Raw genomic sequence first — 23,952 nt, forward strand, 5'->3', positions numbered from 1 at the left:
GGCTATACATAGCAGAGAAAGTTGCAAAAAGAGCAAAAAACGCCATAATTTGGCATGTCAAAAAAATGACCAAAAATCCAAGACTATAGTAAGGCAAAAATGTCAAAATGTGCCATGTTCCAAAAAATGCTGAAAACGCCTGGAAACTGCTTAGAATAGCCTGCTAAGACACGCCATAGCAGAGAAAGTTGGAAAAATACCAAAAAACAGCGTAAATTGGCATGTCGAAAAAATGACCAAAAATCCAAGACTATAGTAAGGCAAAAATGTCAAAATTTGACATGTTCCAAAAAAAGCTGAAAACACCTGGAAACTGCTGAGAATAGCCTGCTAAGACACGCCATAGCAGAGAAAGTTGCAAAAAGAGCCAAAAACAGCGTAAATTGGCATGTCAAAAAAATGACCAAAAATCCAAGACTATAGTAAGGCAAAAATGTCAAAATTTGACATGTCTCCAAAACAGCTGAAAACGCCTGGAAACTGCTTAGAATAGCCTGCTAAGACACGCCATAGCACAGAAAGTTGCAAAAAGAGCAAAAAACAGCGTAAATTGGCATGTCAAAAAAATGAACAAAAATCCAAGACTATAGTAAGGCAAAAATGTCAAAATTTAACATGTCCCAAAAACAGCTGAAAACAATTGGAAACCAGTTAGAACAGCCTGCCAACACACGCCATAGCAGAGAAAGTTGCAAAAAGAGCCAAATACGCCATAATTTGGCATGTCAAAAAAATGACCAAAAATCCAAGGCAAAAATGTCAAAATTTGACATGTCTCCAAAACAGCTGAAAACACCTGGAAACTGCTAAGAATAGCCTGCTAAGACACGCCATAGCAGAGAAAGTTGCAAAAAGAGCGAAAAACAGCGTAAATTGGCATGTCGAAAAAATGACGGAAAATCCAAGACTATAGAAAGGCAAAAATGTCAAAATGTGCCATGTCTCGAAAAATGCTGAAAACACCTGGAAACTGCTTAGAATAGCCTGCCAAGACACGCCATAGCAGAGAAAGTTGCAAAAAGAGTAAAAAACACCATAATTTGGCATGTCAAAAAAATGACCAAAAATCCAAGACTATAGTAAGGCAAAAATGTCAAAATTTGACATGTTCCAAAAAAAGCTGAAAACGCCTGGAAACTGCTTAGAATAGCCTGCCAACACACGCCATAGCAGAGAAAGTTGCAAAAAGAGAAAAACACGCCATAATTTGGTATGTCAAAAAAATGAACAAAAATCCAAGACTATAGTAAGGCAAAAATGTCAAAATTTGACATGTCCCAAAAACAGCTGAAAACACCTGGAAACTGCTTAGAATAGCCTGCCAAGACACGCCATAGCAGAGAAAGTTGCAAAAAGAGCCAAATACGCCATAATTTGGCATGTCAAAAAAATGACCAAAAATCCAAGACTATAGTAAGGCAAAAATGTCAAAATTTGACATGTTCCAAAAACACCTGAAAACAGTTGGAAACAGCTTAGAATAGCCTGCTAAGACACGCCATAGCAGAGAAAGTTGCAAAAAGAGCGAAAAACAGCGTAAATTGGCATGTCGAAAAAATGACGGAAAATCCAAGACTATAGTAAGGCAAAAATGTCAAAATTTGACATGTCTCCAAAACAGCTGAAAACAGCTGGAAACTGCTTAGAATAGCCTGCTAAGACATGCCATAGCAGAGAAAGTTGCAAAAATACCAAAAAACAGCGTAAATTGGCATGTCGAAAAAATGAACAAAAATCCAAGACTATAGTAAGGCAAAAATGTCAAAATTGACATGTCCCAAAAAATGCTGAAAACAGCTGGAAACCGCTTAGAATAGCCTGCTAAGACATGCCATAGCAGAGAAAGTTGCAAGAATACCAAAAAACAGCGTAAATTGGCATGTCGAAAAAATGACCAAAAATCCAAGACTATAGTAAGGCAAAAATGTCAAAATTTGACATGTTCCAAAAAAAGCTGAAAACACCTGGAAACCGCTTAGAATAGCCTGCCAAGACACGCCATAGCAGAGAAAGTTGCAAAAAGAGCAAAAAACGCCATAATTTGGCATGTCAAAAAAATGAACAAAAATCCAAGACTATAGTAAGGCAAAAATGTCAAAATTTGACATGTCCCAAAAAAAGCTGAAAACACCTGGAAACCACTTAGAATAGCCTGCCAAGAGAGGCTATACATAGCAGAGAAAGTTGCAAAAAGAGCAAAAAACACCATAATTTGGCATGTCAAAAAAATGAACAAAAATCCAAGACTATAGTAAGGCAAAAATGTCAAAATTTGACATGTCCCAAAAACAGCTGAAAACACATGGAAACTGCTCATAATTAGCCTGAAAAGACATGCCATAGTAGAGAAAGTTGCAAAAATACCAAAAAACAGCGTAAATTGGCATGTCGAAAAAATGACCAAAAATCCAAGACTATAGTAAGGCAAAAATGTCAAAATTTGACATGTTCCAAAAAAAGCTGAAAACACCTGGAAACCGCTTAGAATAGCCTGCTAAGATACGCCATAGCAGAGAAAGTTGCAAAAAGAGCAAAAAACACCATAATTTGGCATGTCAAAAAAATGAACAAAAATCCAAGACTATAGTAAGGCAAAAATGTCAAAATTTGACATGTCTCCAAAACAGCTGAAAATACCTGAAAACTGTTTAGAATGGCCTGCCAAGATATGCCATAGCAGAGAAAGTTGCAAAAATACCAAATAACAGCGTAAATTGGCATGTCAAAAAAATGAACAAAAATCCAAATGTCAAAATCTGATATGTCTCAAAAACAGCTGAAAACACCTGGAAACTGCTTAGGGTAGCCTGCTAAGACACGCCATAGCAGCAAAATTTGCAAAAAGAGCAAAAAACAGCGTAAATTGGCATGCCGAAAAAATGACCAAAAATCCAAGACTATAGTAAGGCAAAAATGTCAAAATTTGACATGTGTCCAAAACAGCTGAAAACACCTGGAAACTGCTTAGAATAGCCTGCCAAGACACGCCATAGCAGAGAAAGTTGCAAAAAGAGCAAAAAACGCCATAATTTGGCATGTCAAAAAAAAGACCAAAAATGCAAGACTCTAGTAAGGCAAAAATGTCAAAATATGACATGTCCAAAAAACATCTGAAAACATCTGGAAACTGCTTAGAATAGCCTGTGAAGACACGCCATAGCAGAGAAAGTTGCAAAAAGAGCCAAAAACACCATAATTTGGCATATCAAAAAATGAACAAAAAGCCAAGACAAGACTATAGTAAGGCAAAAATGTCAAAATTTGACATTTCCCAAATCCAGCTGAAAAGAGCTGGAAAGCAGTTAGAATGGCCTGCCAAGACACGCCATAACAGAGAAATTAGCAAAAAGAGCCAAAAACACCAAAAAATCACATGTCAAAAAAATGACCAAAAATGGGAAAACAGCTTGAAACCACTTACCGTGCGTCCCCACCAAACGCGATAAAAATTATTTCATCGCGCCTCAAATGAAATCGCGTTGCGCCGGACGCTCCAGTTTTGACGCTCGTACAAAAACCCCAAAATGGGACTCGACGCGCGACGAAATCGCGCCGCGCGTTGAGCCCGCCCAAACAACAACATTTCTTCCTCCATTTCATTCTCTCGTTGACGATCGCTGCACCGCACCTGCTCTGGAGAAGTTCCCAGCGTCGTCTGCGGGCTAGGCGCCGACGTCGGTTCTGGGTGCATGCTACCCTACGGAGGCGGCGTGAGCTCAGCGAGTTCCACCGTCTCCTGCAACAAGGGACAGGAACTGTCGTACAGCTCTGGGTGAGCGGTGACGGCGACGATAAGCTGCTCCTCCATTGTTTCTGGCGGTTTGATTAGATTTTGCGAGGGAACACCAGGACGTCCATACGTCAGCACGTCGATGACGATCTCAACGCTGATAGGCTGTCGCGGCGCGTCTTCACGCGACGCCGCCGCAAAAGTTCAATTATTTCAACTCGGCGTTGACGCGGCGTTGACGCGACGCAATTTGGCGTCAACGCGTCCAACGCGCCGCGCAATCGCGTCCATCGCGTCGCCCGGCAAAATGAGGCGTCAAATCGCGTCTTTGCATTGACTTTGTATGTAATCTTGAGGCGCGATCATTTTTAATCGCGTTTGGTGGGTACGCACCGTTAGAATAGCCTGCCAAGATATGCTATAGCATAGAAAGTTGCAAAGAGGAAAAATCAGTAAAATTTGGCATGCAAAAAAAAATGCAAAAATTTAAGACTTTTGTAAGGCAACAATGTCAAAATTTGACATCCTAAAAGAAGCTGGAATCAGTTGAAAACAGCTTAGAATAGCCTTCCAAGACACAGCATAGCAAGACAGAGCCAAAAACAGCATAGTTTATCAAGTTGAAAAAATGACCAAAAATAAACATAGCAAGGTCAAAAATCCCCCAGAAACAGCTTAGAATAGCCTGCCAAGACCCATGAAAGCATAGTATGTTGCAAAAACAGCATGTAAAATCCACCAAAAATACTATACTGTGGTATGGCAAAAATTTCAAAAAATGACACATCCACAAAAGTGCTGAAAACTACATTAAACCACATAACAGCATGCTGAGACACGCCATAGCTTAGGATTTTGCAAAAACAGCCAAAAACACTACAAAATAGCATGTCAAAAAATCCACCAAAAATGCAAGGCTATAGTATGGTAAATATTTAAAAAAAAAAAAAATGACATGTTAAAAAAACTGCTAAAAAACCATTTTAAACCACATAAACTGCGTGCTGAGACACGCCATAGCATAGGATGTTGCAAAAACGGCCAAAGACAGCATAAAAAAGTATGTTCAAAAATCCCCTGAAAATGCCATACCACAGTATGGCAAAAATTGTCAAAATATGACGTACCCAAAAACAGCTGAAAATTGTATAAAATAGCGTGCCAAGACACAGCATTCGACAGCGTGTCTGGTCTATGCAGTGAGTAGCGGGTCTCGCAGATAGGGGCACCTGCTTTGCGGAGGAAGTGATCCATCCATTGACTTGCCATCTAATATTATAATCTCTGCAAGTAGCGACAGCTTCACTGCAGACGACCAACTTTCCATTCCTTAATGAATGCTCTATTTTCGCTGTCAACTTTCCTCTCTAGACTTTTTGATAGTGACATTTTCTCTTGCTAGCTAGCAGGTTAAACATTTAGCTAACTTCACTCTGCACACAACGCAATATCATACTTCCAGCACGCAAACAATTTTAAAAAAAAATGCTACGTTGTACGTGAGGAGTGGGGTCACAGATACCAAGAAACAATTCTGAGAGTAAAACTATCTATTCATCTTCCAGCAGCACTGATACTGACCTCTGCACATTTAGTAATGGAGATTCAATAGGCTAACCCCATAGTTCATTCAGCTTTAAACTGCATACAGAAAAATAAATTTTAAATAAGACAACCATGGGTTTAGGTATGTTGGAAAACTACTAGTAAACTGCACTTAAAGTGACAATGACAATGCCAAATTTAAGGTCAAACTCTAGCTGCTGTAAAAGTAACAATACTACTCCAAGTGGGTATTTTCTTTTTAAGTGGTCAGGGAGGCAACATTTTATCCTTGCACGGTTGTGAATAACAGGCAAGACTCTTCTAAGTCATAAAACAAAACAAAAAAAACAACATTTGACTGGAATCCACATATATAAAATGAATATGGTTTGATGGATGAAGTAATGTCTCATCCATCAGCTACTTTTAGCAGATGATGTTTCATTAAGATGAGTTTTCAGAACTTGTTTGATGCGTAATGTTCTTGTTGAGTTGGCCCAAGACAATGGACCCATAAAGGTCCTCATAACTACCAATATTCTAAGATGTCTAGTGTGTGTGTGTTTGCGTAATGTGAGTGTTAGAGGATATTTTATTACATCTCAATATAGACAAATAGCTTCGGTCAGTGACACAGTTAAGTTCTTAATCCATCAGTGTGGACATGAATGTATAAACTTCACAGTGGAACAACCATAAAAGCCAGATCACTCTCCAATTTTCTGAGAGCTTTATGAGAACTGTAACTATCTCACAGCCGGCCATCACTATGAAAACAATATTTAATGTTTTATACATGTAAAAGATGGTTTATAAGATAGAAAGACTGGGCAGGGTTAGATGATTTCAGCTTTTTATGTTGATAAATTACTAAAACTAACAATAAAATAAATAATCTAAATCAATCACACTGAGGTTGCTCTGAACAAGTCCTTTTAAAGTGTAAAATGACAGAATAATGCTCAGTTGCGAAAGGACAAATCGGGACAAATAAGGTCTAAATAAGCAGCAGAGAATGTTTTTGTAAAGTCTGGATATTTGGTGTTGTAACCTAATTTGGGAAAATATGCCAGTCGAAATGTTGTTTTTGTTTCAATTGCCAAAACCTGACCTACTGTGTGTGTGTGTGTGTGTGTGTGTGTGTGTGTGTGTGTGTGTGTGTGTGTGTGTGTTATTCGTCTAGCGGTTCCTAAAAAAACACTTTGCCAAAGCCTGTTTTGAAAACTGAAAAAAATCTAAATGACAACAAGATCACCAAGAAGTCATTTTTCATTAATTTCTGTTTAGAATTGACTTTGAGAAACTGACTGTGACTCTTGTTGCAAAGAAACATTTACATATGCAAGCATGCTGACAATAATCAGTAAATGATCACATCAAACCTCCACACAGGTATCAAAATCAAACATTGCAGTATAATTTAATACAGCCAACTACATCAGTGCACAGTATTATCTAGAGAGTGATGTACTATGTTCTATAGTTTAATGGCACGAATGTGACACAGATCGGTTAAACAGTAAAAAAGCCTATACACACAAATGTATAAAATCTCCAGACTTCCTTGTTTTCTTTTTCACATTTGTGTGCAAACTCCAAAACTGAGAAATGATAAATGGCGATTTGTCACGAAGACTGAGTGAGCCTAAGAAAGTTTTTTTTCTGATCTTTGAGTTACAGTGATGAAGTTTATGATATTGTGCCACCACGCTTGGATGGCGATGGCATGCCGGTATCTTTGATAAATAAAATGAGTGATTAATCACTGCACTCATGCATTAATCATACATCAATAATAGCCTAGTTTTACACACGATGCACGAAGATGAAGATATAGAAATGTATGGAATAACTGCATATTATCAATGTTTTAGAGACCCTCAAAAATTTCACTACTACTAATACTCTTAGGGGAGCACATGTCCTGTTAAGAGGAGACAAGCTCCCCCTCGCTGTCCTGTAGCTTGGACACCGTAAAAAAACACTGAAAATGTCCTTGTTTCTGCTCACAACTACATTATAGTGCTTTCTAAATAATGTGTTTAAAAAATGCACATTGCACATAAGTGCTAAATTAGGGGGGTTAAAGTAAGTGCTTAAAAAGCAGCTGAATGTTCGTTACCTCCGACGTTGTAGCCCAGACAGGAGTTCTGGTCACAGTATCCTGGTGGGCCAGCTGGTCCTGTGGTACCTGGATTTCCTGGCCTCCCTGGTGTCCCCGGGCTGCCAGGCCGACCAGTGGGGCCCTGGCTGCCTGTCCGTCCTTCACCTGGTGGGCCTGAGGATGGAACGTTTGTGTTAAAGACAGGTGAGTACATTAAGTCAGTCATCAATAAACACTGTGTAAAACGACTGCCACTGTGATTTCTGGTGAGAGGGGATAAAGTAGGATAGAGAGGAAAATAAACTGAAAATGTGTCATAGGGGCTACATCCTGTCACCGTACCATCACCTATTCAATATCTTCTAAATCTCTCTTGGCTGTTGGGACAACATGGCAGAAAAGACATGACTGTCATTTCTGAATGTGGGAGATGATAGCAAATGTCCTGAGGGCAGGAGCAGGAGTAACAGTTCTCTGCTGAAATTTAGCCAGAGGCTTCTGTTTTCTGTTTACACAAGAGAAAGTGCTCCATCAGGACTCACTTCAGCAGTCAGCCGAAATATAAAATCAATATTCTGAGGGGAGTTTCATTTGCCAAGAGCTAAAATTAACATCCCACAAATATTCCAGAAAAGCACAGCTAATAAAGGCGGAGAGCTCTGCCCCGTACCTTTCTCTCAGAAAAGATTTCCTTTTTCATATATTGAAGTTTCAGGATTTTTTAACAGTTATCTAATCATAGAAAAGTTTCCAGGAGTTTTGTCAGCCTGTTTTGTGAGTATTGATTGCACAACAGTAAACAGAAAATCCCAGCTGACATATATTCATAACACAAACCCCAAACTCTGCACAGCGCAGAGGGAAAATCAATACAGAGAATTATATTCACGGTCCAAAACGTCTGCTTGCTTTTTTTCAGAAAGAGATTTAACAAAGACTAAAGCAGATCCAAAATACATTAAGTATCTATGCTTTTATATTGTTCTAATATCTGAAACATTTTGGTCAGAAAACATACACAAAAAAAGTTTCGGGAACAGAATCATGTTAAATTATCATATTTTGAACCACCTCCAGTGCCTCCAAAAGTTATTTGAGCATCGGGACAGGAGAGACTGAATTTAATTGGTTTAGCTTATCCAGTGTCTTCAGGATTGTCTATGTGTTTGTCAGTATCTTACCTGGAGGTCCAGGTTGTCCTCGAGGTCCTTGAGTTCCAACTCCTGGGCTTCCCCTCTCTCCCTTCTCTCCCGGTACACCTGGAAACACACACAGATCAAAGAGATCCATGTTTAGTTCAAAAATCGCATGTCACTTTTGTCCTTATTGGTGCACACACAGATCCTCTCAATAAAGGATCCGTAATATTAACTATCCCAGGTAAGTAAATCACTGAAGTACAATTTTGACGTGATTGTACCTGTACCTGAGTATTTTTACTTTATACTTCTCCACCGTGACATTTATCAGGAAGATATACTGCACATTTTTACTCCTCTACATTTATAAATACAATGTATTTCCAAAGATTAAGATTTAAGTACATTTTTGCTGTTTATGTATTCTGACATAAGGCAGTAATTCCTTTATTTGTATAGTGAGTATGTTGTATAGAGTATTTTTACACTGTGCTGTTGGTACTTTTACTTAAGAAGAACATGTGAATAATTCTTTTTACTAGTTTCTATCCCAACAGCAGTATTACATTGCAGATTTTTGGAGAAATGTGGCGCATTAATTATGCATGGATGATGAGTGTAATAAAATGTATGATAAACCCAGAGTTGGCTCTGCACTGCTGTCCAGCGGCGCAGCTGTTTGAATGACCTAATGGAATATTTTTCGTACACTCTAATATTAGAGAACCACACAAAACTGGTGATCTGCAGATTTTCTGTCCTGCTGCTTTTATGACTGTCATAATCAGTTGCATCAGTAAAGAGGAAGTAAGTACAGTAAGGCTGAGGAGAAAACATTTTACATTATTGCAAAAATGAGATTTATTCTCTACACTGTCAGCATTGTTTTGCGATTTTCTCTCTACGATGGCCACTAGTTGACCCAGAGTCTCTATATTCAGGCGTATATTGTATGTGCAAAAAATAAATGGTTTCGTCTGTTGAGCCTGAGCGCAGCTTTGTTCCTGGTATCAGCCTTACATGGACCATCTGACTTTATAATAACATGTCTAATACTCTTGAGCCTGTCATACATCTTTTATAATATTTGGCCTGCTCTGGTTTCAGTTCAGCTAATAAACAATAAAGTGTGTGTCTATGTATGTGTGGTGACTGCAGATCGTAAATGTTATTGGGGAAAATTCAAAGGGATGAACCACTGCGGAGGAGGTAACCATGCTGGACATTTCCTGACAGCCGCTCTCAGCTTTCCTAACCCTCCGTGTGTACAGGCTCATTCGCTATGCGGTTCTTTAGTTTGGGTTGCGTGATGAAGACGGAGCCTCATAAAGGCCGCTACACCACTAAGGGCTCGTGGCAGGGGAATGACCTCATGGATATACCGCCTTCTGCTCTGACCCTGACTGTGAGTCAGAGAGCAGGCCAGACCACGAAAAGCAGCCAACAAGCAGGCAGGTTTAAGCTCCAACTGGAGCAAATTTTATGTTCTCTTCACAGTAAAAGATTCTGGCAATTGTTGACAAGGAAAATGCAACATTTTTCATACTGTAATGCATCTGATTATCTCATAACCACACTATGCTCTCAACAGCTGGACACTCCTGTTACACATGAACATTTATTACAACGCCAGGCCTTTATACTGCCACGTCACAAAAACTATCTTTGTCCAAATAACTGGCTATGTCATTCATTCACAGGAAACACAGAGATGGAAGTGAAGACGAAATTGAGACATCAGCAACATCTCTGCTTAGCCTACTTTTTCACAAAGGATATACACTCTCCTGTGGGTTTTCTTAAGGGGGAACACCACCTAAATTAAGAAGTCTAATATGTTATTTCCATGGCCAAGTAAGATTCAATCAATATTTGTGAACACAAGCTAGTCTTTCTCAGAGCCAGAAACCAGAGAAGTTACTCTCAAACTTGTGATGTCTATAGTATTAAGTATTAAAGTAGTATTAAATCTGGAAGTCTCCCATAGGCAATGGGAGACTGATTCTGTGGACCCGATGAATGTTTTCCTTTTTAAACCCAAATGAGCTTTATTCTGTTCTCTCTTTGACACCTCGATCACCTTTCACCATTCATTCTCTATGGAGCAGTGTCAGACTTTATACCCTATGACATCACTAATTCAAGTTTTAGCAGATATTTTCATGCTTACCAATACTTTTGGACTGTCTTAGACCATCAGAATAACATTTATGAATTTTTAACATGGGCATAGTTCCTCTTTAAACTCCACATTGTTTTGCTTCACTTTAAAATAGGCTGTAAGTTTTGCATCCATGTATGTATTGTTGAAACACATTTTATAATTCTAGAGCACATTTTTACATAGGCTCTACATACATTTTTAAGAATTTCTGTACTATTTATGAAGCTCTGTACTAATATACATCTTAACCCATTTAGTCATTATATCCATATCACTGATGATTATTTATTAATAACTTCATTGTGTAAAAATATATTTTGTCAAAGCACCAAAAGACAATCCTACAATATCGTTGCAATATCTATATTGAGGTTTTGTTAAAAAATATCTTGATATTCGATTTACTCTATATCACCCAGTCCTACTCTGATGTTACAAACTCAGTGCCCCTTTCACTAAATAATGATTCCTCTTTCCAAACTAGTGACTGATTTATTATTTGTAAGCTTTAAATAAACTAAACACTCGATAAAAGAGATGTCAAAGGCTTCATATAGACAATGTTTTCCTAAACCACACCTTGTACTCTTCTTTATTGCAAAATGTAGTTTTTCCACATTTTATTTGTCATCTTATTTTCCAGTTATGGCTATTATGAGTCCACCACTACTCACTGCACCAAGGCAGTCTAATAAACTCTCAAATGTTATCTCACTCTTTATGATGCTAATATAAACAACAGCATTCAGTCACAGTGTCTAGACACCAGCTGTACAGTGAAGGACTGACAATGGATTGAGATCAGTCTGTATATTACTGAGAATAAGAGGTATAGGGATTGAAATTGCCATGTATAATTTTTCTCTGTCCTTTTCTCTCTTGATGTGTGTTGTCGATCTCTGTCTTTACTTATAAACACATCATTAAACATTTTCCTCTATTACCTCTCTCTCCAGGTCGTCCGTTCTGGCCGTTGGTACCAGGGAAGCCTGGCCTGCCAGTTGGTCCCTGCTCTCCCGGAGGTCCTGGCAGGCCTCTCCTACCGGGCTCTCCAGGTGGTCCAGGTACTGTACGGACAGACACCGCAGACTGGACAGGGATCTGGTTCAGTATGGAGTTGTATCGAGACAAATGGCCTGCAGGAGGAAGAAGAGCAGAGTTGTTTGAAATCATTTACAATTAGCTTTTTTTTATTCGATGTATTTCTCTTTCATGACGTTTTAACAAATAACAAAATTTAACAGAGGGAAGAATGAAATAAAAGCAATGAGGCCAGAAGATGTCAGAAATATTTTCAGCAAGACAAATCTGTCCTGAGTAACATTCTGGTGTTAACGTGTGAATATCAGCGATTACTCACTCTGGATGAGCTGTTCACACACTTGCCGTGCGATGGCACGCACTGCAGCTTGGGACTGCACATCACCCTGAAGAGCAAGCACAAAGCTCTCATGGTCTGATATTACACAACCACATAGGAGACAGATACTACTTCTATTTGAGGAACCACAGGAAAACAAACGCCCAGACCAGTGGTTGATGAATTGGTGGGTGGATGTTTATTGGGTGTTTTAACGAGTGCACTCCACCTTAATTCCACACTCTGAAGTCCCTTATATTTATATAGGCCATAGCAGATATCACACTCGTGAGAGAAAAGTATCTGTAAATTACACAATTAAGTAGAAATCAAAGAGGAGTGTCTAATGAAAGGTGCTGTAGAGTTGCATTCTGGGAAGTGTAGGAACTAACAATTTTGGCTCTTGGCAAAAAAGAAAAAATGGTCAGGAAAGCCAATATGTTGCTTTGATTTTGACCATAATTTTGGTCACAACACTTTATAGGAGTGCAATATTAAAACACTGTAATACTGCTTCAGAACAGTATTTTATTGAAAAAGACTGTTTGGTGTGAGTTGCCGAGTGTTGGAGATATCCATAGTAGAAATAATTAATCAGTTATTCAAGATAATCCACAGACCTTGTTGTGAGCAGTTTCATGTAGGCATTATTTTCTCTCTACCAAACTACACCTGTCAACCGCATCACATCTCAGAAGGAAGTGAGCGTCACAGCTAGTTCACCTAGCACCTCTGAGCTAGCTAACATTACAGCTCAGCCGTGGACACCATTAATGTTTACATCTTGCGCTGTCATGAGCATGAGCCTTTTATAGATGCACACTACCCCAGATCTGTGGATTATCTTGAGTAACTGCGTCAAAAGACATTGCTGTTGAGTTTGTTAATAGTTTTTCTTTTCTTTTGCCGCTTTGAGCACCATAAGCCAAGTGCCACCATGTTCCATTACTTACAAGAGAAGACTGACATCTCTAAAGCCAATATTTCCAAAATGCAGCGACTCACACCAAAACAATCCAGACTGATAAATAGCACAACAAGTAAGAAGAAAAATCTGTATTTTTGATTTGGGGTTGAACTGTCCCTTTAAACCATAAAGGTCTCACTGATTAACTGATGTTTACAATTAATTCAACAGCTGGCACTCTCCTACTTTGCCTTGGACCAGTCGTCATCATTATCATACAATCATTTGATGAGACATACATTTACTGTGTAAATCACAAAAATGTATGGAAAAAAAATCTTTGTATTAAATGTTTATTTTTAAATCATTGTATAAATCAGTTTTAAGGGTGAATGCACATATGAAGATACTAACAAGATTTTAACCAGCTTTCTTTACAACTAGGCCACCCCACAAAATGCACAACAAAGAGGAGAAAATCCTGTCATGTTTTTCTAAGCGACCTTCATGTTGAGTCTTTGAACAAAAATTAACTGCAGCTAAGTACAAAGGTCCCTAACAGTTGATAAAATGGGGCAGAAACAGAAATTACAGGTTTGATTCAAGCTGGCAAGTTGCGTGTCTCTCAAGCCCTCGGCAGCGATGGCCTGGCTACTGTGTCAGCAAAAATACCCTGCTCTGCTGCAAATTTGATCCATGAACACTGATTTGATTTGCTCTCAATGAGTTTGAGGGAGTGAAAGAGAGAAATGAAGTGAATGTTTGTGTGAAAATGATGAACAAGAAATAGCGAATGTTTACTGGAGGGTAATTCTGTTTCTTCAAAACAAGGGTGTGAAGCATTAGTGAGTAATAGTCTGAGTTTTACCTCAGCACAATAACAATATTTCCACCGCAAAATAGAGCAGTAAAACATGATTTGCTCTAAACAGTGGTTGAAGCGTGTGAGTGGAATGACTTACTCTTTCTCCCTTATCGCCTTTGGTACCAGCAGGACCCTGGAACATAAAAGCACAGGAGGAGAATAAACATTCGAGTGGGATGTGTGCTCAGAAATAGCCATGCTCACCCCCCCCCCCTTCCTTTAATGTCCCCACCCCATTACTCTCCATCGCTCTCTTTTTCTTTTTGTCTCCTCATCACACACACATACACACACTTTTTTATTTTGATCTAAAAGGTGTTATGACTACATGCATTTCAATTTGTGTCCATGTTCTTTGTGTCCTAAAGACAACACACACATAAGCCCAAAAGCACATGTGCCAAAAAACAGAGAGCAATTCTGTGCCTTGGATGCGCTTCCTTTCTGCTGCTGCCAACACTGTAAAACACACAGATGCATATCTGATCACAACACACACACATGCACACACGCACACACACACAAAAACAACAACTGCCAACCACATAAAGCCGGCGAATGCATATCAAAGTGTAACGCATTGTGATCCAGAGGCAAATAAAAGACAACTATTTCCTGGCCACAAAGCCATGTGCTGATATGATAAATATCAGTTTGATGTTGTTACAGCTTTTGAATAAAGGGTTGTTTATCTTGGGGGAAACATGTCCTTGACCACCGACTGTCTGGCTGTGTGTTAACCGAGTTGGTGGATAGAGAAGGATGGAGAAAATGTGCGTGCACTGTGCAGGCCTGGCATATCACAGGGAATGTGTATTATATTGCAGATGATACGAAGCCCGTGCCAACATTTGACACAGCCGTTGATTTGGAGTGAAGGTCTCCACAATAAACGTCTTTTCCTGGACCTTCTCTGTGTGTCTGCCTGGATCTTCTAAGTCTTAATGGGCATATAAATGTCTACCGTCTTATCAGGGTGACATGGGAAAACCAAATTAAACTGTGTGGGAGCCAAAGTAAGCATCTGAATATGAAAAAGACAAGAGTCATCCAAATCTTATATTTTAAATTAATTTATCAAAACTATCTTCCCACAGTGCCCTGCATGTGCAGAGTCCGAATTGAAGAGTCGATGTTTTTTCATTCAGAATGTTTTACAGTTCATCCGCAGGGGGAAGTGTGTTTATGATGACTTTCCTATTGCACAGCTCTTCGATGTGAACTGATAAAACAGTCACAAGAAGATTGTTGCTTATTTTTCTTTTGTAACTGGCAAACATGGGGTGGCGTCCTACCAAGTCAAGCAAGATAAATTTTAAAAAAAACCCTCAGGTGGTCTAGTTGCTGGAAATTTAAAAGCAGTATTTTGTCTAGGTCAGACACACACTTGGACTCATTTGACACACACTCAAGCTACAACAATTCGTCAGACTTGTGAGGCTAGCTGTAAATATAGAGGTATATGAAACAGTCAATTAAACAGTTTTTAATCACCAGATCAAATGCAGAATCAAGGTGGATTCTGCTGCTATCAACAAGAAACATCTTTTACTTCTGCCTCCTCAAGACACAAACTACTTGAACTAGTTGACCACTTTACAAAGATCGGACATTGAAGTAAAAATAACATGTTTTTTTCTGTTTCTTATTACGATTTACGATATTATGAATATTGACCTTGACAGATAGAGCATAACATTTCCAAATTAATTATGTCATTCCTAAAACAAAAAGTTTTAGATTCCACATTAGACGTGAGGACATGAGTGGCACGAGTGCTTTAAAGCCACAGTTGGTAACCGCTATGAAAATAAGTTTGTGTCGAATGTGCTCAAACTGCCACTATGTTCTGAAAGTAGTACATGACAAAGAAAAAAAAAGAAAAAATAATGTCCCTCATCCCCTCCAACTGCCTCAGTTGGCACTTCCTAGAATCAGACCACAGCACACCAAAAACAACCAGTCAGGGCTGAGGAGTCTCACGCAGCTGTTAATCAAAAAAGCAGTGCTGATCAAATGAATAAAGCTTCTGTTACTATACTGCCTATTTCTCACCAAAAATATTTTTCAGAAAAATAGTGTAATGTTTAGCTGTGAGAAAGTTGGAAACAGTGAAAGGGAGTACCAAGTACCACCGAACAGCTGGATCTACTTTCTCATCTTTCTCAGCTAAACAGTACACTAAAATATGTTTCTGAAAACATTTGAGGAGAGAACAAGACAATGCAGTTACAGAATCTTGATTCATATTTGATGAGCGCTGTGAAGTTTGACAGTGTGACCGACGTTCGCAAAAAGTGATTGACGTAATTGATAGCTGTGTTAGTGCCCTCTCAGCCCTGATTGGTTGTTTTTGTTAACATGCAGTAAGGTCATTAGAAATGCAGCAAAGCAATAGACCAGCAGGGGCAATATGATTTTTTTAAAGGTTAACTGTCTCATTTAGTGCTGTGTGAATACAGAGACTGTTCCAGCAAAAATGAAGAAAGTTTTTTTTTCTCCTTCTGATAAAAGTTTCCTACTAAAGTCCTACTCATTCCCATTCTTATCTTACCTTGGATGTTATAAATCCATTGTCCTTCAGCAAATTTTTCAGAGCAGTGGGACTTTCGTGTCCACCTCAACAAAACTTACTTCCACATCTTAAGGTCAGTTACAACACGATGAAACAGAATGCTAAAATTTCCCTGCAGATTTAAATAGCTGCTATTTCAGATAAAACCCACTTGTTAAAAAGGGAAAACATTCTCCTGCAGCAGAAATGTGGAGAGGGGTTAAACAGGGTAGAATGGGGACTGAATCAGCAATTTCAAGCTGAGGTGAAGTTTGAAACTAAAAGTTTAAGATGTTAAAGAGATTATGGCTCAGGAAAATAAGACTGCATTTTCTTTTTTCTGTTTGTATGTTTGCTGCATATGCATACATTCATAAGGGGTTTGTGTGTCTTCTAGGGCCCAGAAAGGAGGCAGATGTGATCTCTCAGTGTTTTTTCCTGTATTTATGTGTGTGTGTGTGTGCGTGTGTGTGTGTGTGTGTGTGCGTGTGGGGAGGGGGGGTGTCGGTAAGTGATTTATAGCTCTCCCTCTCTGAGCCAAACTTTGGTGCTGGCCTGCAGAGCTGACCCAAGACTAGATTAGCTGTCACCAGCATCACAGTATCATCTGTTCCTGTTAGCATTACACAAAGTTTGGAATCCAACATCCTCTCCTCCGCTTCCGTCTCTGTGCTTGTGTCACTTGTACATCTTTCTTTTACTTCTTTTGCAGGGCTTAACATAGTGACTTACTTTACTCTCGGAATCAAAGTTGTTCTTGCATATTTTGATTTTCAAAAGATTCATTATTAATCCTTAAATCCTAAGTAACCTTATGAGATTTGTCTTTTTGAGATAAGAAGAATAAGATAAGCCGAATCAGCAAAACTAATTTCTGACTAAATGATACATTTGTAATTGGGAAGACTTTGTCCAATACTAACAGGCTGTTTTCCAGTCAGGAGAAGAGAGATCGGAAAAAAAGAGAAGGACAAAAAGGAGAAAAATAAACAATCTGAAAAGCATGAGCTTCTTGTCATCGATGCAACTGAACCGCAATGTTATTCATATTTAAACAAATCTGTAACTTTGTGATGTGACTCTGAGATTGTAGTACTCGTGGAAATTTAGGGAGGCACATTGGTAGAAAAACTAAAGAAGAGGAAAATAGGAGGAGGAGGAAGTTGAGAGGTCATGTCCTTCAACATAACATAATTTTGTGTGAGTAAACAGCAACATTTATCTTTTTTTGACGCATTGAACTGTTGTTAACACGTCAGCGCCTGAGAGCCTTCTTGCCTGTTGGAGACACATAACCACTGTAAAAAAGTGTCAACCTTAGCTCTGGCTATATAAAAATACTTACCTAAATATATCATGCCTAGCAAAGTAAATTCTCAGACTTAAATATAAGTATTTTTGACCTTACAGAGCTGTTTCAGTCAGTGTCTGTTATGAACGTGATGGTCTACCACAGTTCACTGTGGGATATTCATGCTGTCGTAGTGTCCATTGTTTGCATATTGTAATATTTCACCAGAAATACTGTTGTTACAAGTACAGTTGATTTGATACTATGCTGTCAGATATACTAAAAAATCTCACACACTGTTAAAGTGTACTAAATAGCATGTTAGTGCAGAATTTTGGGACACAGCCCTTATTTCAGTAATAATTTGGATAAGTATGTCAAACTCTTTTGACTGTACTAACATACAGGCTGTTAGAATATAGTTCTTGTATCTTGAATAAATTCAGTATCTCATATTGTTTTTCTTCAAATCAATCTTAACAAAATAAAACAAAACATTTTCACTCACAGGAAGTCCTTGATCTCCTGGGGGCCCTGCTGATCCACCAGGTCCTGGAGCTCCTGGTGCTCCCGGGGCTCCCTGAGACAAAGAAAAGCAGTAGCAGAAAGAGACGGAGGTGGAAGGTGACAGGAAGCAGAGGGATCAGTGAGCCCATGTATCAGGATGATGTGACAGAAAAACACATACTGAGAATAAACAGAAAAAAGGCTTACAACAGGTCCAGGAGGTCCTTGTCGTCCCTGTGGTCCACTATTGCCCGGCAGACCCTGAGAAAAGCAGATGGAAACAGACAGTATATTTAATATTAACTAAACTTTCATAATTTTAGGTTGAACTTTGTTTTGCACAAGCCCTCTCTAAATGGTCTGAGGAATTTCCTGAAAGTCTCCAGACTACACCAACAGTAACACAGTTATTTTCTAATACAATTAACATGCAGGCGACTGATGGAAAACAAACTCAGTAGCTGTTGCATCTGCTGCTTCCACTGGTTTGTATGCAACCTTAAAATCTGCCAACAAATGCCTCCAATCAACATTTGAACTTTTTGTACAAAACACAGGTACATTCTTCTTAACTCAGATTTTTTCACAACGTGTATTTTAGTTGCCTCAAGGTGTATAAAATCATCTCTGCCAGTTAATGTCTTCTCCATGATGCTGTGGTTTGAAGAGAGCACGTGAATATGAAACTAGAGCTTTAGAAGCACATTCATACCTACTGCATGACAATTCGGTAGGATCTGGCTTTCTTAAGGTATAATATACATATCCGTGATATATAATAACATAGTGATGGCTTTGATGTATCTCAGTATTTATAGGGCATTCAAATTGAACAAATTCTGTGTTATAAATACACATTTTGGAAGCTGAATGTCCTGGAAAACAGCTCAACCTGAGGTCCGTTTCATCCTTTCCTTTAAGCTTGGATGTCTGAAGTTACTTAGTGGTCACACGCTGAGGCTGATGCCATTTCAACATGAACACACTCGTTATAGGGCACTCAGTTTAACCTGTGTAAGCCATTAATGAAGTGTGCAGTCTGTGGGTGCTTTATGGAAGGTTAAAGGAGCAGTATGTAGGATTTAGTGGCATAAAGTAGAGGATTGCAGATTGCAACCACCAAAAACTGTTCCCATGGGCCTGGCAGGAACTTCCGGTTAGGATTTTTACTTGGAATTGAATAAACAACACAGGTCTCCTCCTCTCCAAAACAAATGGACCAGGTGATTGAAAAGTGTAAAAACACTGAATAAAGCAATGTCACATAGGACTGCTAACTACAGTGACCACTGTTAAAACAGGAATGGCCCTATCTAGAGCCAGTGTTCTGTTTGTCCATTCTGGGCTACTGTAGAAACAGGACAGTGCAACATGGTGGCCTTTAGTGGATCAGGACCCTTCCCTTTATGTAGATATAAACACCTAATTCTAAGGTTATGTAAAAAACATTTAGTTTCTTAGTTTCAGGTAAATATACACTAAAGAAAACATACTTATATTCCATTTCTGCCAATATATCCCCCTATATCCTTCACACTGAATCTTTAAAAAACTTGGAAGGAGCATTTAACAACACTTTATGTGTTAGTTTGCTCTGCTTCTTAGCACATATTCTGTTGAGTCTTGGTTGTACAGTTTTCTTGTCCCACTTGGTAAAACAAAGAGGGAAATCACATCTTAGAGCGGGAGACTCCCCTGTGGCGTTCCATCCTAAATGCTCCTCACAACAACCAGAGCATCAAGCTTTGTTAAATTCTCGTGGGGATCTTTACCTTCCAAATAAATATACAAAAAACAGTGTTTGACTGAAAACAACAAAGCCGAATTTATTAAATAACTACATGTGTATAAGCTTCTCTAAAAGCTGAGCCTGAATGCGACGACTGAAAACCCCTCTGCGAGAGTCACTCTAGTGTCACACAGTAAACACTCGCCCTGGTGGGACTCTGGAGGAGGACTTAGTTCCTCCAAATATTCGAGTCTCACAATGTCACAATGACACTTAGACATCCTTTCAAATTGAGCAGAATAACGTCTAGAACACAAACAATAATCACCTTAAGACAAAAAGGGTGACAAAGTCTGCCACTATGAATTAAACAAACATTAGACAGAGACATTGAGACATCAGACAGCTTGGTGTTACACTACAAACATCCCCAATACTGGCTATATTATAATCCAAACGTAACTTTTTCTTTTTCTATTACTCAAATAAAAAATTCAGCCTCCTGCCTCCTCTCACAGGAGGTCAGGCTCATGAAAATGTATCACTGCTGTTATAGTCCGAGCTGCAACATGTTTATGCTCTGCCTTCAGTATATTTTAAATACTAAAGGTGGGAGTTACGACAAGTGTACCAGGCAGCATTTCTTTACGAGCCCATATCTTGGAGAGAAAAAACAGATCTACTCAGTTTGGTCGAAAGTTGAAAAAGTTTTTAAAAGTTCTGTTATGCAAGCCTCAATGACAAAATAAAGATTTATAGCTTCCTGTGATCCGTTTCACTGCGATATGGACAAATAAACTACCCTGGAGACAATTACTGTTGTTTCAAGTGATCTAACTGGCCGCTGCGGTGCAGTCTTCGCCCGAGTGTTTTTTTGGCTTTTATACACCTCACAAAACTTTTGTACAGTGTTTATGCCCAGTGGACTCGTGCGATGCTGGTAAGTTTTACTGTGAGTCAACAAAGGGCTATCTGCTTTTCCCCACTCTGCTTTGTACACATTGGATGATACAGATTAGTGGCAAACAGTCACATGAGTATTGTGAGTGAAGTCATTTTCAAAAGCTGCTTCTTGTTCATAATTACTGTTCAGTTGGCTTCACTCTACTTTCTATATCGCTGTCAAATGAATAGTGATAACAGAAATTGCTGTTGCGTTGATGACCTCATGTGAATTGATTCTTATCAGTACTCACTGCGTCCTCCTTCCCTACTGCTTTCAACGCATCCACTGAAAAAAACATTTGGAGGGAATCAGTATTACACTCTGCTGGAAACATCAGAGTGTAATGCTGTGGTTATTCTGCAACAATACAAGAACTGATTTGAGATGTTTCTTGTCGTGTATGGAAACTAAATTATAATCAGCTCTTTGTGTGGTTCATACCACTGGTGGATGTCTCTTCTTGTGGTCTCTATAAAAATCACAAATATAAAATACAGAACTGATCTGTAACATCCTGATGAAATGTGGATGTGAGAGGCCTGTCATAATCAGTGCTGCAGAGGGGGAATCTTTCCCAATATAGCAGCTAAAATTCCACCCTGATTAGCAATTTCACATGATTACACCCAATAATTACATTAGTAAACATGTACTGTATTCTGAGAGTGTGGGCGTGTTGATGGTAAATCACTGCACAGTTCTTTGTGAGACGATTATTCTAAAATTTTGAGGAGGACTGGATTCAGTAAACTGCTGAACGGGGCTTTGTTAATGGTATCATAAAGGAATCAATAATATTTTACATAAAGTTTCTGTCCTTCAAATTATGATAAGATGTAGCTGGAGTGTCTAACCCCCCCCCCCCCTTGACTTATGTTACAATTGCAGTATGAGTCACAATTTTACTCAGAATTGTAATTTTTGCCTCTAATTTTCAGTATATATAAAAATGATGATGATGTGACTTTTGCTGGGGTCTGTACTGAATAGGCATGTTCCCCTTACGTCAGGAATATGATTTGTAGGCTGGAGCATCTCTGTAGCACCACAATGCTTTATTTGTAACGGTATATGGTAATAAGGTGAACTGCAGCTCCTGAGATTTGACTGTTGCACCTGGCCATACTGCAACTCCAATAATATTCCAGTAATATTTCAAATAATTGTGCAGCCCTAAGGTATGTGAATGCCTTCATAAATGTATGATTTGCCCATGATAAAGTTTTGACGTTTTGAAAGTCCTCAGAGTCATTTATTGTTGGCATGCAGGAGGCATGTGAGGAGGCTCTGGGTGTCTGGAGGTTAAGATAAGATGACAACCTTGAAGATACTCCCGACTCCAAAGGTCTGAATCGAAGATAACACAACATTGATTTGCCTCCTCTAAAAATTACACATAATTCTGCATGGTGTGGGATACGATGTATAAAGGCTGAACAAATTAATGAAACACAGTCTTTAATACTAATATAAATCTCTCTCTCTGTCGCTCTCTCTCTCTATATATATATATATATATATATATATATTCAGGTACTGATAGTCACATATCATAACATATGATCAAAACTATAATCACTACAATGATTTACATGTAAAGTGTACAGCAAACACTGTACTGTACTGTTGTTAATCCAAACAACAACAGTACAAAACAAAGTACCAATATCTAATTTTATACCAGTAACTTTATGTTGTGGTTGTTGTTGTTGGCACCTTTAATTGAACAAAAGCAGATTGCGAGTTAATGCTTGCTCTGCTAAAAAAAAGTTCATGAACTCTGGCACTCTGAGAAGAGACCCCGCTAAATTGTTACAGTTGTCTTGAAGGAAACCACATGACAAGCCTGAAAACTATGTCCTGAAAACTACCACTGAGGGGATGAGCGTCTAGACCCCTGTCAGCCAACAGAGAGACAGCAGATGGATTATGTGTAGTGTCTTTCACCTTGCCAGAAGCCAGTCCAGGACAAAACTCCTGTTATCACATTACATATTTGGATAAAATTAACTCTCCTCTGCTTACCAAAACATTACGCTATGGCTGTGTTACTGTTTTGGTATTTACAGCCCAGCTGGGTATTGTACAGCCTGATTTCTCTGTCAACTACAGATACTACTACACTGTTTGCTATAACTGGGAGAGGACATGTTTGATTTTATGAAGGGACATAAAACCAAAGACACAAACATTAACATACTGACTGTACACCACTGGAAAAGTGCCACAAATATTTTCACAAGCTTGAAAAACAATTTTGTATATCTTAGAGCACATCTTTTTACCTCTTTATGCTTGCTCTATTCACTTCAACATCATAAAAACATTTGTTAGATCTCCATGATGTTTTGAATTGCTATGCCTACTTGCCTTTTTCTGAAAACCATTTTCAATTTGCCTTTTCTTTTATTTTAGAGCAATGTCTCTTCAACTAGTAATGATGGTGTCAGAATAAATATAACATCATATCATATACTGTATATACCATTTATCTTTGTCTATTGTATGGGGTTTTTTTTTTCATTTACACCAAAACTGCCCTATCACTTCCAGGATTGTGTTTTCATGCCTTATTAACTCAAAACTAAAAAAAAAAGACTTATTTTTATAACTGCTCTACAATATCTGCATCTACATACACTGTAAGTCATTGATGCTGCAGCAAAACAGACATAAGCATCAAAACATTTCTATACTACACTGTATATTGCCAAGAGCCGTGCTGGGTAACATTAGAGGTAATGTGTATTATCTTACCCTTGCTCCTGGGGGGCCGTCTCTACCAGGGGAGCCCGAGCTTCCAGGAACACCCTAAACAAACAAAACAAGACAAATAAGCAGGTTTAAATTACTATCACAACACTGACTGTGGGTTACATACAATACAGCACGTCACTCTACATTTAGTTAGGATATACAACTAACGACAAGTCCACACATACAAGGGTATTTTTGTGAACATAGTTTCTCCCTCCTTCGTTATTAAAAAAATCCTGTCCACATACACTGTAATAATTTTTTTTTTAAATCCATCCAAATGTAAACATGACACAACTGAAGTGCTATCATGCCTAACCAACAGGCGGCTATCACCCTAAAGCCACACAATGA

The 23,952-nt window shown here is 38.7% G+C and overlaps 1 protein-coding gene across 2 annotated transcripts in view; it reads right to left on the minus strand.

The window, feature by feature from the left end:
- Positions 1-23,952, minus strand: part of col14a1a (collagen, type XIV, alpha 1a) — a 195,724-nt gene that overhangs the window by 24,904 nt on the left and 146,868 nt on the right. For both annotated transcript variants that reach the window (XM_042490363.2, XM_088084067.1), the window contains 8 exons: positions 23,599-23,652; positions 18,374-18,427; positions 18,168-18,239; positions 13,912-13,947; positions 12,043-12,109; positions 11,627-11,818; positions 8,561-8,638; positions 7,398-7,553 (listed from right to left, as the gene is read on the minus strand). In XM_042490363.2, the coding sequence (XP_042346297.2) occupies positions 7,398-7,553; positions 8,561-8,638; positions 11,627-11,818; positions 12,043-12,109; positions 13,912-13,947; positions 18,168-18,239; positions 18,374-18,427; positions 23,599-23,652 (709 nt within the window). The remainder of the gene's footprint in view (positions 1-7,397; positions 7,554-8,560; positions 8,639-11,626; positions 11,819-12,042; positions 12,110-13,911; positions 13,948-18,167; positions 18,240-18,373; positions 18,428-23,598; positions 23,653-23,952) is intronic.

The sequence above is a fragment of the Plectropomus leopardus genome, chromosome 11 (genome assembly GCF_026936395.1).
Source record: "Plectropomus leopardus strain MGB_pleo_1.0 chromosome 11, ASM2693639v1, whole genome shotgun sequence".
In the NCBI taxonomy this organism is placed as follows: domain Eukaryota; kingdom Metazoa; phylum Chordata; class Actinopteri; order Perciformes; family Serranidae; genus Plectropomus; species Plectropomus leopardus.